The 15557-nt window shown below is 48.3% G+C and overlaps 1 protein-coding gene across 1 annotated transcript in view; it reads right to left on the bottom strand.

Moving 5' to 3' along the window:
* ADAM33 (ADAM metallopeptidase domain 33) overlaps nucleotides 1–15557 on the bottom strand; it is a 99093-nt gene that overhangs the window by 25827 nt on the left and 57709 nt on the right. The window contains exons 6-12 of the mRNA XM_054990141.1: nucleotides 15399–15464; nucleotides 13824–13895; nucleotides 9981–10147; nucleotides 7939–8023; nucleotides 7505–7647; nucleotides 2894–3071; nucleotides 1803–1892 (exon numbers count right to left, since the gene is read on the bottom strand). Of these exons, the coding sequence (XP_054846116.1) occupies nucleotides 1803–1892; nucleotides 2894–3071; nucleotides 7505–7647; nucleotides 7939–8023; nucleotides 9981–10147; nucleotides 13824–13895; nucleotides 15399–15464 (801 nt within the window). The remainder of the gene's footprint in view (nucleotides 1–1802; nucleotides 1893–2893; nucleotides 3072–7504; nucleotides 7648–7938; nucleotides 8024–9980; nucleotides 10148–13823; nucleotides 13896–15398; nucleotides 15465–15557) is intronic.

The raw sequence follows: 15557 nt of genomic DNA, 5'->3' as shown, positions 1-15557 counted from the left end.
TTTGTTGTGCAGTTGGTTCCCATCATAGGGAACAATGGGGCTGGCTGGCCAGCCATCTCTGTAGGTGGTGGGGGAATTTGAGGGAGGGTGTCTGTGGTTCAGGTGCTCTTTCACAGGGACCAGCTGGCACTCAGAAGTGTGCCCACCATTGTGGCACCCCTGGGCTGTGCAGAATTGCCCAGGGAAAGAGAGTTTAGAAGTTCCCAGCATAGGGAACAAAGGGAGAGGGCTGGCCTTTGCCAGCCTGTTCCTGGGGTTATGGGTGTGGGGCAGGTGGGGGTGGATTTGGGTCTGTGAGGGGCTAATGTGGGGATTTGGGTCTGTGTGTGGCAGCTGGGGGGGAATTGGGTTTGTGTGGGGCTGTAAGGGGTGGACTTTAGGGGCTGAGAGGACCTACTTGGGGAGGCCATGAAATGCCCCCCCCAAGTGGGAGCAGTCTGAGCCTTGGTGGGGGGTGGGAGGAAGGGTGGGAGAAGGGCCCCAGAGGGCTGGGGGGCATTTTGCATGCAAAATGCCACCCCTGGCAACACAAGCCTCCCCCAGCTGTCAGTGGTAGAGATGAGAGCAGAGCACCTACTTGGGGAGGCCATGAAATGCCCCCCCCAAGTGGGAGCAGGCTGAGCCTTGGTGGGGGGTGGGAGGAGGGGTGGGAGAAGGGCCCCAGAGGGTTGGGGGGCATTTTGCATGCAAAATGCCACCCCTGGCAACACAAGCCTCCCCCAGCTGTCAGTGGTAGAGATTAGAGCACCTACTTGGGGAGGCCATGAAATGCCCCCCCCCCAAGTGGGAGCAGGCTGAGCCTTGGTGGGGGGTGGGAGGAGGGGTGGGAGAAGGGCCCCTGAGGGCTGGGGGGCATTTTGCATGCAAAATGCCACCCCTGGCAAAGGAAGCCTGCCTCTTCATTTTTTCCCCATAGGAAATAATGAAGAAAGATCAGCAGCAGCATGCTAACAATATGTTGCTCCTTCGCTTTCTTATGGGAGGATGGGGGGACCTGCTTTGGGGGGCCATAACATGGCCCCCCAAAGTCCAATCTGTCTGAAACTTGGGTGGTTGTTAGAGAAGGGTTAGAGGAAGGTCCCCACCAATTTTGGGCTTATTCGGTGGGAAAATGCCTCCTCCAGGCGTCCTGGAAGACGGAGGCATTTTCCCATAGAAAAGCCGAAAGAAAGCCGAAAGAATCCCGAAACGTTTCGGCCTTTTTCTTTCGGCTACCCGAAACGTTTCGGCATTCCCCGAAACGTTTCGGCATTCCCCGAAAGAAGCCGAAACACTTTTGTTTCGGCATTCTTTCGGCATTCTGAATGCCGAAACGCACATCCCTAGTCTTGACATTGTAGTTCCTGATGTTTTGCCAGCAGCTGTGGTTCCTGAAGATGCCAGCCACAGCTGCTGGCGAAACGTCAGGAACTACAATGCCAAGACCACGGCAATACAGCCCAGAAAACCCACAACAACCAACTTTGCAAGTGTCTATTGGGGTGTTCTACTTTGACAAGACAAAGGGCTGCTGCCAACTCTGGGGTGGGAAATTCTTGGAGATTTGGAGGTGGGGCCTGGTGGGGCAGAGTTCGGGGAAGGGAGGAGACTCGGCAGGGAGGGGATGCCATGTGGTCCACCCTCCGAAGCAGCCATTTCCTCCAGGGGAACCGGTCTCTGTAGGCTGGAGATCAGTTGTAAGCCTGGGAGAACTCCAGGCCCTGCCTGGAGGTTGGCAACCCTAGCTCCCTCGCTTGTGCTCCTTTGGCTTCCCTGCCAGTCCTTAGAGCGATCGCGCCACTCGTCATAGATGAGCACCCTACCTTGCAGCTGCGGCAGCATTCCCCGTGGGCGCACTCTGCTTCTGCTTTCAGTGTGCAGTTCTGAGGATGGCAGCAGGGGTTCGTGCACTCCTGGAAAGAGAGGAAACCCATTACGATGGCTCAGCTTCTCCTTTCAGCGCATGGGCTCCCGTTGCTCAGCACCCATGTATATCTACTTGCCTGGCAGCATTGTGCCCAGAGATGGTGATCAGGAAAGGCCTTTAAAATAGGGATCCCATTCCCCCCGGCATGGGAGGGGGAACCCAGTACTTCTGCTCTAGGATTCAGCAGAAACTCAATGGTAAAACAATAGAGTTTCTGCTGAACCATTGAGCAGTTCTGAGATGGTGACTCGAAGCTGGAGCTTCCAGCCTCTGCCCCTCCACCTTTCATCTGACCAGCGGGAGTGGGGGGGAGGTGTAGGGAATGGACCTCGGAAACAAAAAACCTCCAGGGCCAGTGCACAAGCAGATGCACTTCTGGCAGGGTGTGTTAACATCACTTCCTCAAGTGGCGTCATCGCGCTGACAGCGGGCATGCTCCAGCACTTTGCAGGGGTCAATTGTGGCTCCAAACGGGCTGAACTGGCCTCATGCAAAGCACGGTACATACTCGCTGCCGGCACAATGATGTCACTTTGTCTGTCCGAGAAGGTTGAGCGGTGATGTGCTATGATGGGACGTCCTTTGTGAAACTTCACGCCATCCTAGCACTTAATGCTCCATCTTCCAGTTCCCATCTCAGAACTGCTCAAGGATTCAGCAGAAACTCTATTGTTTTACCACTGAGTTTCCGCTGAATCCTAGAGCAGAAGTACTGGGTCGTTCCCCCACCACCACCCATGCCGGGAAGGTAGAGGGACCTGGCAATCATAATTTAAAATCATGACCCTCAAACTACTGTTTTTTCTTTGCTCCTCATCTGTTTTTTATTTTTGCAACATCTGGCATGAGGAAGTGTTCTGGAGAAACTGAAAGCTTGCATGCTACTTTGGGTCGTTTGGGCCCTCATAAAAGCTGTTCTGGGGATTGTAGGTAGTTTCGAGTCTCGGCTTTCCCCGTTCAGGAAAAACAACTCCCCCAAGAGCTTACCTCCACCTCCCCACAGTCGCATTCCTCGCCATCTTCCAGGAATCCATTCCCACACTTCTTGCCCACCACCAAGTCCTTCGTGTCGGGCATGTTGAACAAGCACATGCCGCCCCCCTTCTGGAAGTAGTTTTCCAGCTGCCTCCGGCTGCAGGAGCTGAACACTTTCGCAAAGGGGTGGCTGGAGAGGAGACACACAACGGGGGAAGAGTTAACTCAGGAAGCCTCATTGCGAGAGACGCTGTAATGCTTTAACAACTACCAACATGTGACGTCATCTGTGGTGAGCCTCAAGGGGAAAGGTGATCCGTGGACCAGGTGCCACCACAGAAAAAGCCCTGTCTCTGATCACTGCCTGCCTCACCTCTACAAGCAGGGGCATGGAGAGCAGGGCTTTTGAGGCAGATCTTAACTGGCAAGAACTACGCTTATGTACAGCTCTTCTAGACAGATTAGTGGCTCACTCAGAGCGGTGAACAAAGTCAGTGTCATTATTATCCCCACAACAGAGCTGGGGCTGAGAAGAGGGGCTGACCCAAGGCCAGTGGCAGAGTTCATGGCAGTAGTGGGATTCGAACCAGCAGAGTGCTGATTCACATCCCAACCACTTAGTGCCCAACTGAGAGGGAACAAATCAGGGTTATTATTATCACCATAACACAGCTGGGGAGCTGGACTGAGAGGAGTGGCTGACCCAAGGCCACCTGCAGAGCTCATGGCAATAGTGGGATTCAAACCAGCAGAGTGCTGATTCACAACCCAACCACTTAAGCAGTATGCTACAATAAAATTAGGCCATTGAGCTTCTTGCCACCATGGTATAGTGGTTGGAGTGCTGGACTAGGCTCTGGGAGACCCAGGTTCAAATTCCCACTCTGCCGTGGAAGCTTTCTGGGTGACCTTGGGCCAATCACACACTCTCAGCCTCACCTACCTCACAGGGTTGTTGTGAGGATAAAATGGGAAAGAGGGGGATGATGTAAGCTGCTTTGGGCCCCCCACCAGGGAGATGAACGAAGCAAAGAAATACAATAAATGGCCCAGCATTGAGACTCTCTGGGGTTCTGTGGAGAGGCATTTCCACCCAAGATCCTTTTTAACTGCAAAATAGTAAAGAATCCAGTAGCACCTTTAAGACTAACCAACTCTCTTGAAGAGAGCTGTGGTTCTCGAAAGCTTATGCCACAATAAAGTTGGTTAGTCTTAAAGGTGCTACTGGACTCTACTATTTCGCAATGAACATGGCTGACTCCTCTGGATTTTTAACTGCAGACGCTGGAAACTCTTCTCCCAAACATTCTCTGTTTAGGAAGGCTGAGGTGCAGAATGAATCATGCAAATTGTCAGAACTTGCAGGAAAAATTGGTGTAATTCTCTACAAAACTTGTTTCTACTCCCTGGACAGGGGTCTTCATGGAATAATAGGCACCATCCCTCTAAAATGCGACTTTTGCCACAACAATGGCAGTTCTGTGCATAACCGGTGTCAGCAGCACAGACTCTGCCCTGGAGCTGCCGGGGGCCTCCTCCAGTACATAAGCAAAACCTTTCCTGGCCCCAAACTTCCTCACTGGGAGAAAGACTCCACTGTTCCCGCCGGCCCATAAATGCATCTAACAGATGCAAACCATTTCTAGGCGCACGGCCTCCGTCAAAGGGGCAGGCTGTGAATCACCCACTTTGGGTTCCGGCCTCGTACTGCCGGCCTCCTTCCTTTGTGCCTTACTTTTAAGCACTTTGTCGGGCTACTGTACAGCTGTCTCCATCTCGCTTTCCTTGCAGGCATGAGGAAAGCTGGCTTCAATTTACAGCGTCTGGTGTTTTCCCAAGGGTCCTACGTTGCAGGCTCTGGAAAGCACGGCTTTAGTAAGGAGGGAAGATACATCTCCCAGCCCTGAAGATGTCCAAAGACTACCTGGTTGCTTTCGGAACTGGTCTGAAAACAAAGGAACTACTCTGGCATTGCTCTTCTCTAAAGCAAAATTCAGCAAAGCTTGTTTCCTTACTGCAGGCCCAGGTGCCCTTTGAGCCACCTGTCTAGTGGAGTTTATCCTGCCGTTTCTCTAGAGTTCTTAGGCAGCATACATTGTTCTCCTTCCCTCTTCACAACAGCCCTGTGATGTAGAGACTCTCTACATAAGACACCTTACACAAAGATGCTCAAGTGTAGGGAGACACAACATTAGCCAGGAAGAGTAGTTTAAAAAGACAGAGCCAAAGGCTCTGCCAATTTCACCTCTCTTCATAGAGCAGGCAGAGATTGCTCCTCAGAGGGTTTGTCATTGACAGAGCCTCAGGGGAGGCAAAGAGGAAATTAACAAACCCTCTGAGGAGTGATCTCTGCCTGCTCTGTGTAGAGAGGTGAAATTGACAGAGCCTTTGAATCTGTCTTTTTAAACTATGCTTCCCAGCTAACACTTGAGCGTCCTTGTATAAGATGTCTTCTGTAGAGACACTCGTAGTTAGGATAAGAGAAGGGATTGGCTGAAGGTCTCCCACCAAGCTTCATGGCAAATTGGAAATGAAGTAATATCTCCCAGATTCTAGTCCAACATTCATAACCACTACACAATACTAGCTCACAATGGATAAGGGTTCCCTGTTGTTAGCATTTTAAAGGTTAAAAAGACAGCAAAGGACATGTTTTTTTTCCCTTTAGAACATTAACAACAGATTGGGAAGTGCAGTTTCTATCAGTACAAGAAAGCAGCAACTCAGGGCTTAAATCCCATCTTCTTTCCCCAAATGGGGACTATTTATTTATTTATTTATTTATTTATTTATTTATTTATTTATTTATTTATTTATTTATTTATTTATTTATTTATTTATTTATTTATTTATTTATTTATTTATTTGTTGGGCTTCTATTCTGCCCTCCCTGCAGAGTGGGCTCGGGGCAGATCACATCGTTTAAAAACAATGAAACGTGATTTCATACAATTGCCATAAAAAAACATTCAAAACACTATAAAAAATCTAAAGCAGTTTTAACAATAAAAACAAGTTTCCAAGATGGCACCCGCCACTGCTTGGCTATTTATTTGGCTTCACTTTCGCTCTGGGTGGAACACAGGCAGCAGCTGATACGACTGACAAGCAATCAAACAGATGAAACAATTGAACGACAGAAAAGATGCAGTTTACTTTCTACAGACAGGCAGAGATCTGTGAACTTTCTCGCATTTGTATTGGCCCTTAGCAGTATGAACTCTGCAGGTACATCATCAAGAATTTTAGCTTCCACTTTGGAAAAAAAAGACCATCAAGATTCTCACCATTAAGGTTGCCTGGAAGTGCAAATGGGAGAAATCTCAGACTCCAGAACTGGAGCGGAGTCAGAGCTCCAGCGATCAAAGAATCAGGGCCAAGTTTAGCTTTTTTCTCACCGTTCCATGATGAACAAGACTGAAAACATTCAGCCAAATTAGCAAATATATGAACATGTCCTTCCTTTTCACGATTGGCACAGACTGTATAATTTAGTGCAGGATCTTGATTTTTTTTTTAAGTACACAAGTTTTGGCTTGTTAGTTTGGGGTGTTTTTACACAATAGTGCAGGACAATGAGGTATTTTGGGAGGTGCAGCAGCAAGCACACAGGCCATGACGGCCCCACATTATCTGTTCCAACCTCCCCTACTCCCCGCCCAATAATCCAATCCAATAATCCAAAACAATCCAAACTACTCCTGTCAAAATTTGCTTGGTAACTCCGAAGGCACATAAACACATTTTTCTCCACTCTGCTCCATGCGTGTGTGTGCGCACATGCATGAACTGATGCTGTATAAATCAGAGTCTGTGAACAACTGTGGAGATAGCCTGAAAGCCATGCTAGCATAGTGGTTAAGTGATTGGGCTGTGGGCCAGCACTCTGCTGGTTCGAATCCCACTCCTGCCATGAGCTCTGCGGGAGGCCTTCAGCGAGCCATTCCTCTCAGCCCCAGCTCTATTGTAGGGATAATAATAACACTGACTTTGTTCACCGCTCTGAGCGGGGCACTAATCTGTCCAGAAGGAGGGTATATAAGTATAGTTGTTGTTGTTGCTATTATTGTTGTAGTGGTTGGGCTGCGAATCAGCACTCTGCTGGTTCAACTCCCATGACTGCCATGAGCTCAGCAGGTGGCTTTAAGTCAGCCACTCGTCTTGCCATAAAACATTGACCTTGTTCACTGCTCTGAGTGGAGCACTAAACTGTCTAGAAGAGCAGTACATAAGCACACTGTTGTTGTTGTTATGTGCAAATCTCTGATCAGCAATGGCTTTTATGGAAGATTCATCTTGAGGCTGGAGGCAGACAGTACACAGCCATTCTACCATGATCATAGATCCAGAGGAGGTAGCCGTGTTAGTCTGTCACAGCAAAATAGAGAAGAGTCCAGTAGCACCTTTAAGAATAACCAAATTTATTGTAGCATAAGCTTTCGAGAACCACAGATTCGAGAATTTGACGAAGAGAGCTGTGGTTCCCAAAAGCTTATGCTACAGTAAAGTTGGTTCGTCTTAAAGGTGCTACTGGACTCTTTTCTATTATTCTACCCACCCCAACCCTTCAAAATCAAATGCCAGCAAGATAACTTTGGGTCACTGTCAGACACTTCGACTTACCCTGTTGCGGCAGCCATGACGCAGCCTCCCTCGGACGCCGTGGCCTCCACGCAGCAGCCCTCGGCGTCGTGGCTCATCCCAAAATTGTGGCCAATTTCATGGGCCATGGTGGCTGCAGCACCCACAGGCAGATCCGAATGGTCCTGGAATTTCCGGGGGAGAAAGGCAACTCATCAGGCTGAGACGAGAGGACAGCGCTGTGCCCCTCCCAATCCCTCCTGGGATTGTTTAAAACGAAGAAAGAAATCGATCCCTGCTTTGTAGCCAACCAAATGTCAGTCTCTGGGATGCAAGAGGTTTCCCTTTGGATTCCCAGGCAAAACCAAAGCTTTATTCCACGCCAGAAAAAAAGGTTAGAACAGGGGTTGTGTTGCAGGGTTGAATAGTCAAATGTTCCAATCAGCCGGAGCAGGATACAGGGAGCCTCTCCTTACCATGCTCACACCACCAGAGTTCTCCGCGCTGCACATCCCCTCCAGCGGAGCCATGCCAATCGTGGTCCCTTTGAAGGTCACACCTCTGCAGGGACAGAAAGAGAGATCCAAGAGAGGGAAATAGTTGTTAAGCACCCTGGTGGTGTAGAGACAAAACATCATTCTTAGAATCATAGGGTTGGAAGGGACCTCCAGGTTCATCTAGTCCAACCCCCTGCACAATACAGGAAATTCACAACTACCTCCCCTTCCCCCCACACACACACCCAGTGACCCCCAGCTCCATGCCCAGAAGATGGCAAAACACTGTCAGGATTCCCAGCCAAACTTGCCTGGGGAAAACTGCTTCCTGACCCCAAAGTGGCAATTGGCATTACCCTGGGCATGTAAGAAGGGACAACGAGAACTAAGCACTGATATAACCCTTCCTGCCCTCCCTCTCGTGACCTGCCCAGGTTCACAGAATCAGCATTGCTGTCAGATGGCCATCTAGCCTCTGCTTAAAAACCTCCAAAGAAGGAGAGCCCACCCCCTCCCGAGGAATCCTGTTCCACTGAGGGACCGCTTTGTCAGGAAGTTCTTCCTAACGTTTAGCCAATTTAATTTCAACCTGTTGGGTTATCAGAACCAAGCAAACTGAAGAATGCTACACAGAACTCTACTTTGGGAACTCACTGCCACTAGATGTTGAACACACAAAGCTGCCCTATACTAGCCTGGTTCACAAGCAGATGCACGTACAATCCATGAACTGTGTACACTTGATTTTTCTTGATACATGCACTGACTAATTCTCATGTTACTTTTAATGCACGTACAACTAAACGTGTGATTGAAACTGCACATTTTCCCAGGCACTGGTTTCCAGTTTCACTTGTGAAGTGAATGCATGTTGGCTCCTCCTTAAAACAGATGTACACACATACATGCATCAAATAACGTGCGTTCGCTGTAACGTGTGAACAGGGCTACTGGGCCAGACCAATGATTCAGCTAACTCAGCATTGCTGACTTTGATGGACAGCAGCTCTCTGAGGTCTCAGGCATAGGTCTTTTCTTTCACCCCCTCCCTGATATTTTTAACTAGAGATGCTGGGAATTGAACTTGGGATCTTCCGCGTGCAAAACAGATGCTCTGCCAGTGAGCCACAGACCCACCCAACATGACAACTATTTTCCTCAAATGATTAAGCAAGCAGAATTGGAGGACTCTGTGCTCCCCTGCCTTCACTCTGTGCTCCCCTGCCTTTTTCTCCAGCCCTAGGCCCTCCATTCCATAATTGTCTTTCAGTCTTGTACAGTTGCAACAGAAATAGGTACAAGGCTAGTTTCGATCAGCCCCACCTCCCGAGTTGTCCTTTGTCGCTCTTAGAGTGGAAATACGTGTTACTAAGTACCTAGGGATGCTCAAGTGAACCTCATTTCATGACCCCGCCCCCAAACTTCCTATGCACTCGCTTGCACAGTCACACTTCAATTTGTTCCGCGTGAAAACATTCACGTGTTTGATATCAGTTCCTCTTGAACTGCTAAAAGTATCCCAGTTTCCCCCACCTCCACAACCATTCACTGAAATGCAGATCTTGACACGTTCTCACACCTTAAAGAAAGGCAAACTGGCAAGTCTAAGGAGCCTACAGTACTGGTTCTGGCAAGGAAGGACTCGCTTGCAGATGCAATCACACAAAGGGAGTTCCTGTGAAAGCTGCATTCACGTGCACCAAGCAAGAATAGCCTGCACATGAATTGAGGACCGCACAAAAAATTCTGCACTTGAGCACCCCCAGGTAATTTGCAACATGTATTTCCACTCACAGTTGGCTACTCAGCTGTGAAATCACACGAGAGAATCTTCATGAGAGAGCGAAGGTGTGCCTAAGAGGGCCACACTGGGGGAACATTAAATCAAGTGCTCTGTTTTCTGCATTTCTAAAACTGGAAAACTGAGAGGTGGTAGGAAAATAAATGGGGTCAGCAACCACAGAGTGCAACTAATTAGGGTGTGAGGCATCAGAATGGCGCTGCCAGGCCGGAAGACTCACGTCAGCAACTGGGCGTTGTCATGTTTCTTCCGAGACTTCAGCGTCTTCTTCCACTGCAGGAAGGACCAGAGGGTGGCGTTAGCATCACTGGTCACTTTGCACTGGTCCCGCTCCGTCCACACCTCGAGACCAATCAGGGCCACTTTGATGTTCAAAGACCTGTAGAACTGGAGAAGGGAAGAGAAGAAGCGAAAAAGGAGGAGGCTTAAAAGAAAACCTTACGGGGACAAGATCCAGAGGAGTTCGCCGCGTTAGTCTGTAGCAACAAAATAGTGAAGAGTCCAGTAGCAACTTTAATACTAACCAGCTTTATTGTAGCATCAGCTTTCGAGAGCCACAGTTCACAGTGCATCTGATGAAGAGAGCTGTGGCTCTCGAAAGCTTATGCTACAATAAAGTTGGTTAGTCTTAAAGGTGCTACTGGACTCTTTACTATTTTACGGGGACAAGGTCACCCCAAGACATCGTATTCTTTTTCATACTATTCTTCATTTGTTTGGGAAGACTGCTGGAGTTTGGGGGGAACCAGCATGTACTATTTGCCTCTTGCGTTATTACGTGTGTCTCGATGTCGATGTCCAAAGCCTCCGAGCCAAGATGGGGAAGGTGGAGCGCTTGGTGCTAAATGACAATTTAGATACAGCGAGTGTCATACAAACATGTTGAAATGGGGGAAATCAGTGGGACATGGTCATCCCTGGGCATAAGCTCTACAGGCAGGCCAGGGAGGAGGTGTTCCATTGGATATCAAAAAGGGCATGGAATCAAATAACTTTCAAAACATTAGAGAAATGCACTCCTCAAAGGAAGCAACATGGGTGGAAATACTGGGCCGTAAGGGTTACTTAATAACGGGATGTACTATCAACCATCAGCCCCTTCAGGCTGATCTCGAAATGGAGATGGGAATAAAGGAGGTGACTAAAGCAGGTACTGTTGCGATACTGGGTGACTTCACCTATCATCATGTCGACTGTGTAAACATGTGCTCGAGTCATGCTCTAGAAATGAGATTCCTAGACATCACAAATGACTGTGCACTGGAACAGTTGGTCACACAGCCAACTAGAGGGGCAGTGAATGATCTTGGACTCGGTTCTGAGCGGAGTTCAAGACCTGGTGAGAGACAAAGGTGTTCCACCAGTTGGGAACAGTGACCACAGTGCCATTAAATTCAGCATTTTTGTTGATGGAAAGATACCTCCAAAGTCCAAAACAGTAACATTTGACTTCAGAAGGAACTTGGCATAAATGAAGGGATTAGTTCAAAGGAAGCTGAAAGGGAAACGCAGGAGTCAAATCCGCAGGGGATGCTTGGAAGCTACTTAAACCACACCCCTTGAGTCCCAGGTAGAATGCGTTCCACAGGTTGGGCAAGTCGAAAAGAATGCCTGCATCATTAACAACTCACATCAAGGAAACCACAACAGGGCTTCTTTCAAAAAGTGGAAGGTCTGTCCCAATAAAATGAACATGAAGGCGCACAGGGTTTGGCCAAAAAAAGTGGAAATGATTAGGCATTCGAAAAGAGAATTTTAGGAGCAGATTGCTAAAAGCATTGAGACAATAAATACTTTGTTAAATCCAGTGCTTTTTTTCAGCTGGAACGCAGTGGAATGGAGTTCCGGCACCTCTTGAAAATGGTCACATGGCCGGTGGCCCCGCCCCCTGATCTCCAGACAGAGGGGAGTTGAGATTGCCCTCTGCATCATCTAAACTCCCCTCTGTCTGGAGATCAGGGGGCGGGGCCACCAGCCATGTGACCATTTTCACCAAGGGCGATTGAAACTTTTAAAAACTCCCCCCTTGTTCCAGCTGACCCAAAGTGATGTAATTGGCCCTGGGAGCATGCGTGCACTTTGCGCACGCACATGTGGTACCAGGGGCACCACCTCCCACCAAGAGTTGCCCCCTGTGCTGGCAACCCACTGAGCTCCACTACCTCTTTTCCCAGAAAAAAAGCCCTGGTTAAATCTATTCAGAGCAGGAATCCAGCCAGAGAAGCAGTTGGACCTTTGAATGACCAAGGACTAAAAGGACTGCTAAAGAAAAATAACAGAGAAGCTAAATGAATTCCTCGCATCTGTGTTCATTGTGGAAAGTGTGGGTCATGTACCAACGCCGCAGCCACAATTTTCAAGAAGGGAGACTGAATAACTGAGTCAAACTGAAGTGGGGAGAGATGAAATTCTAGGCCTGCTAGTGAAATTAAAAACCAGTAAGTCTCCAGGTCTTGATGGCATACGCCCAAGAGTTCTTAGGGAATTCAAATGTGAGACGGCTGATCTACTAACTCAAATATGTAATGATCACTTAAATCAGCCACTGTACCAGAAGACTGGAGAGTAGCAAATGTTATATCAATTTTTTAAAAAGTGTCCAGAGGGGAAGCAGGAAATTACAGGACAGTTAGTTTAATATCTGTCAAATTTGTAGAGACTATAATTTTTAAAAAAATAGAATTATTAAGCACATAAACGAACAAATTCTACAGAGGGAAAATCCACAATGGGAAGTCCTGCCTCACCAATCTTTTGGAGTTTTTGGAGAAAGTGAACAAGCAGCTAGATAATGGCAACAAGGTTGCTCGCCAAAGCAACCTGGGTAAGCTTAATAGTCAGGGATGAGTGGACAAGTCCTCTTATAGATTAAAAATTGGTTACATAACAGGAAGCAAAAAGTGGCAATAAATGGCCAGTTGTATTGTCGAAGGCTTTCGCGGCCGGAGAACGATGGTTGTTGTGGGTTTTCCGGGCTGTATTGCCGTGGTCTTGGCGAAACGTCAGGAACTACAATGCCAAGACCACGGCAATACAGACCGGAAAACCCACAACAACCAAATGGCCAGTTCTTGCAATGGAGGGAAGTAAGCAGTGGATTCCCACAAGTATTGATACTGGATCAGTGCTATTTAATATACGTATAAATGATCTACTCTCCTGGGGGTTAGCAGCAGATGAGACAAAACTATTTGGGATGGTGAAAACCAAGGCCGGCTGTGAAGGGGATCTCCACAAATTAGGCAAAGGGGCAACAAGGTGGCAAATGAAGTTTAATGTAGTTAAGTGGAAGCTCGTGCACATTGGAACAAAAAATCCCAACTTCTTGAATTTGCTGAGATGGACAGGGAAAGAGACCTTGGGATTGTAGCTCAATGAAAGTGTCAATTCAGTCTGCCACGTTAGTGAAAATGGCAAACTCTATACTGAGGGGGAGGGATTGTTAGGAAAGGGACTGAAAATAAAACAGCCAATATTATAATGCGAACCAGCAGTTCATCGGGAGGGCATTTCTGATGAATCGCTACGAACCGCAACGATTTTTAGACCGGTTCGTTTGGTTCATTGTTCGGTTCGTCACTGCAGACAGCCTGGCACTGATCGGTTTCCTAGGCAACAGGGGGGATGGGCTTTCTGCAGACCTTCTGCTGCCCTGGAAGTGACGTACTCACAAACCAAATGAACCTGTTTGTGAACTGGGCAATTTTATGCCAGTTCATAGTTCATGGTTTGTGAAACACGATGAACCACGAACCTCAATGAACCACCATTTTCCTAGTTTATTCCCATCTCTACCCACAACACAAGCCAAGAAAGGGAAGTAGAACCATTGTCCCCGTACTGCTACTCTTTTAGCTGTGTGGTTTTCATAAGCAGGAGCATTCAAAACTGGAAGCTGCCACAGTCTGAAGTGGTGATATCTGCTGCTTTGTTCCCACCTCATCCTCCTGCCTCAACATAAAGAGGAGCAAGAAGAACCGATGCCCTAAGGAGTTCAATTTATTACACAAATAACCATGCAACAATTTCTGGCCTTGCTGAACCACAGCCACTTGCTTATTACCTTATCCACATAATTAGCGATCTCCAGGATCCGTTGTTTGGTGCGCCCCAAGTTTTGCTTTTGAGACAGAAACTGGGAAAGAAAGAGAGAGAAACAGAAGAGAAAAGAAGATGAGAAAAGAAAGACAATTAGTGGTATTTCTTAAACACAACCCCATTGATTGCTGGCTGTTCTCTGCAGAACTACAAATACCATGATGCAGTCCGTGAAGGCACTCATCAAAGGACATGCCTTTGTTTTGGGCCAACAAACTAAATCACAGAACACATCTGTCAGATCTTCCATACTAGGAATACGACTTCAAGCCTCTTGACTGATTTATATACCACCCTTCAGGACAACTTAATGCCCACTCAGAGCGGTTTACAAAGCATGTTATTACTATCCCTACAACTGCTTCCACAACAAACACCCTGTGAGGTGGGTGGGGCTGAGAGAGCTCCAGAGAGCTGTGACTAGACCAAGGTCACCCAGCTGGCTTCAAGTGGAGGAGTGGGAAATCAATCCCGGCTCTCCAGATTGGAATCCACTACACCAAACTGGCTCAAACTGTAGAAGGGAAATGAGGAAAGACTAAAGCTTCATGCAGGAATTCGCCGCCACAAGATGTGGCGATGGCCGAAGGCTTCAGACAGGGATTGGGTAAAGTCCTGGAGGGGAGAGGTCAGTCAGGGCTATTTAGCACGACAGCTAAATGGAACTTACATATTCCGAGACAGTATGCCATTGAATTCAAGTTTTTAGAACCCAGAAAAAGAACTTTGCCCCATGTGATGTTTCTGGTGGGTTTCCTAGAACCATCCAGCTGGTCACGGTTGGTGGCCTAGATAGGCCTTTACTCTGACCCAGATTCTTATACAATCTCACACACACACACACACACAGGATGCCAGCAGGCATCTGAACTCAGCTCAGAGCTCCCTCTAAAGAAACTGCTTTGGAGTTGTTATAAAAACCCAAGATTTCACGCCAGCATTTCTAGTTAAAGAATGTCCAGGAAACAGGCTGGGGTGGGGGTGGGGGGGTGACTTCTTCCCAAGACCTCAGAAAGCCAACTGGGCTTGGTGGGCCCCTCTCAGTACAACGGAGGAGCTGCAAATAGCCAAGAGGCATTGGGCAGTAGGGTTGCCAGGTGTCCAGTTTTCACTCGGACAGTCTGGTATTTTGGGGGACTATCCAGGGAAAAATTCCCCCAAAACCGGACACCCAGCCCCTCCCCTTTCCCTTTCCTTTCCCTTGGATGTGTGGTGCCGCTGCCGGCCCAGAGAAGTGGCCGGCCAGCCCAGGCACCTGGGCCACCTCCTGCAGCTGCATGGCACCACCCAGGAGTGGCACCCAGAAGTGTGGGAGGAGTCGGTGTGATGACATCACTTCCTGCAGTGACATCATCACGCTGACCTGGGAATGCATGCACATTGCACGTGTGCATTTTACAGGTAAAAAAATAAGTCCCCCCACTTCCTCTCCCTGAGGTCTGGCATTAATCCAGGCCCCATCTGGCGACCCGATTGGGCAGCTGGACTTGGGGGCTCCCACGAGATTTCATGGAGGCTTCAAAAGGAGTGAGATCCTTACCAGGGCGAAGTCGGCAACAATGAAAAGCTCCATGTACTTCATGGTCCTCCAGGCGTCTCTCCTTTTCTGCAAGACGAAGGGCAAAGCGTCACCAGAAAGGGCATACGGGGTGAGGGTGGCCAACCCGAGATTGAGACATTGCTGGAGATGGGGGAGCAG

The sequence above is a fragment of the Eublepharis macularius genome, chromosome 10, assembly GCF_028583425.1.
Source record: "Eublepharis macularius isolate TG4126 chromosome 10, MPM_Emac_v1.0, whole genome shotgun sequence".
Classification (NCBI taxonomy): Eukaryota; Metazoa; Chordata; class Lepidosauria; order Squamata; family Eublepharidae; genus Eublepharis; species Eublepharis macularius.
Note: the sequence above shows the minus strand (reverse complement) of the source record. Positions and strands in the feature narration are given on the sequence as shown.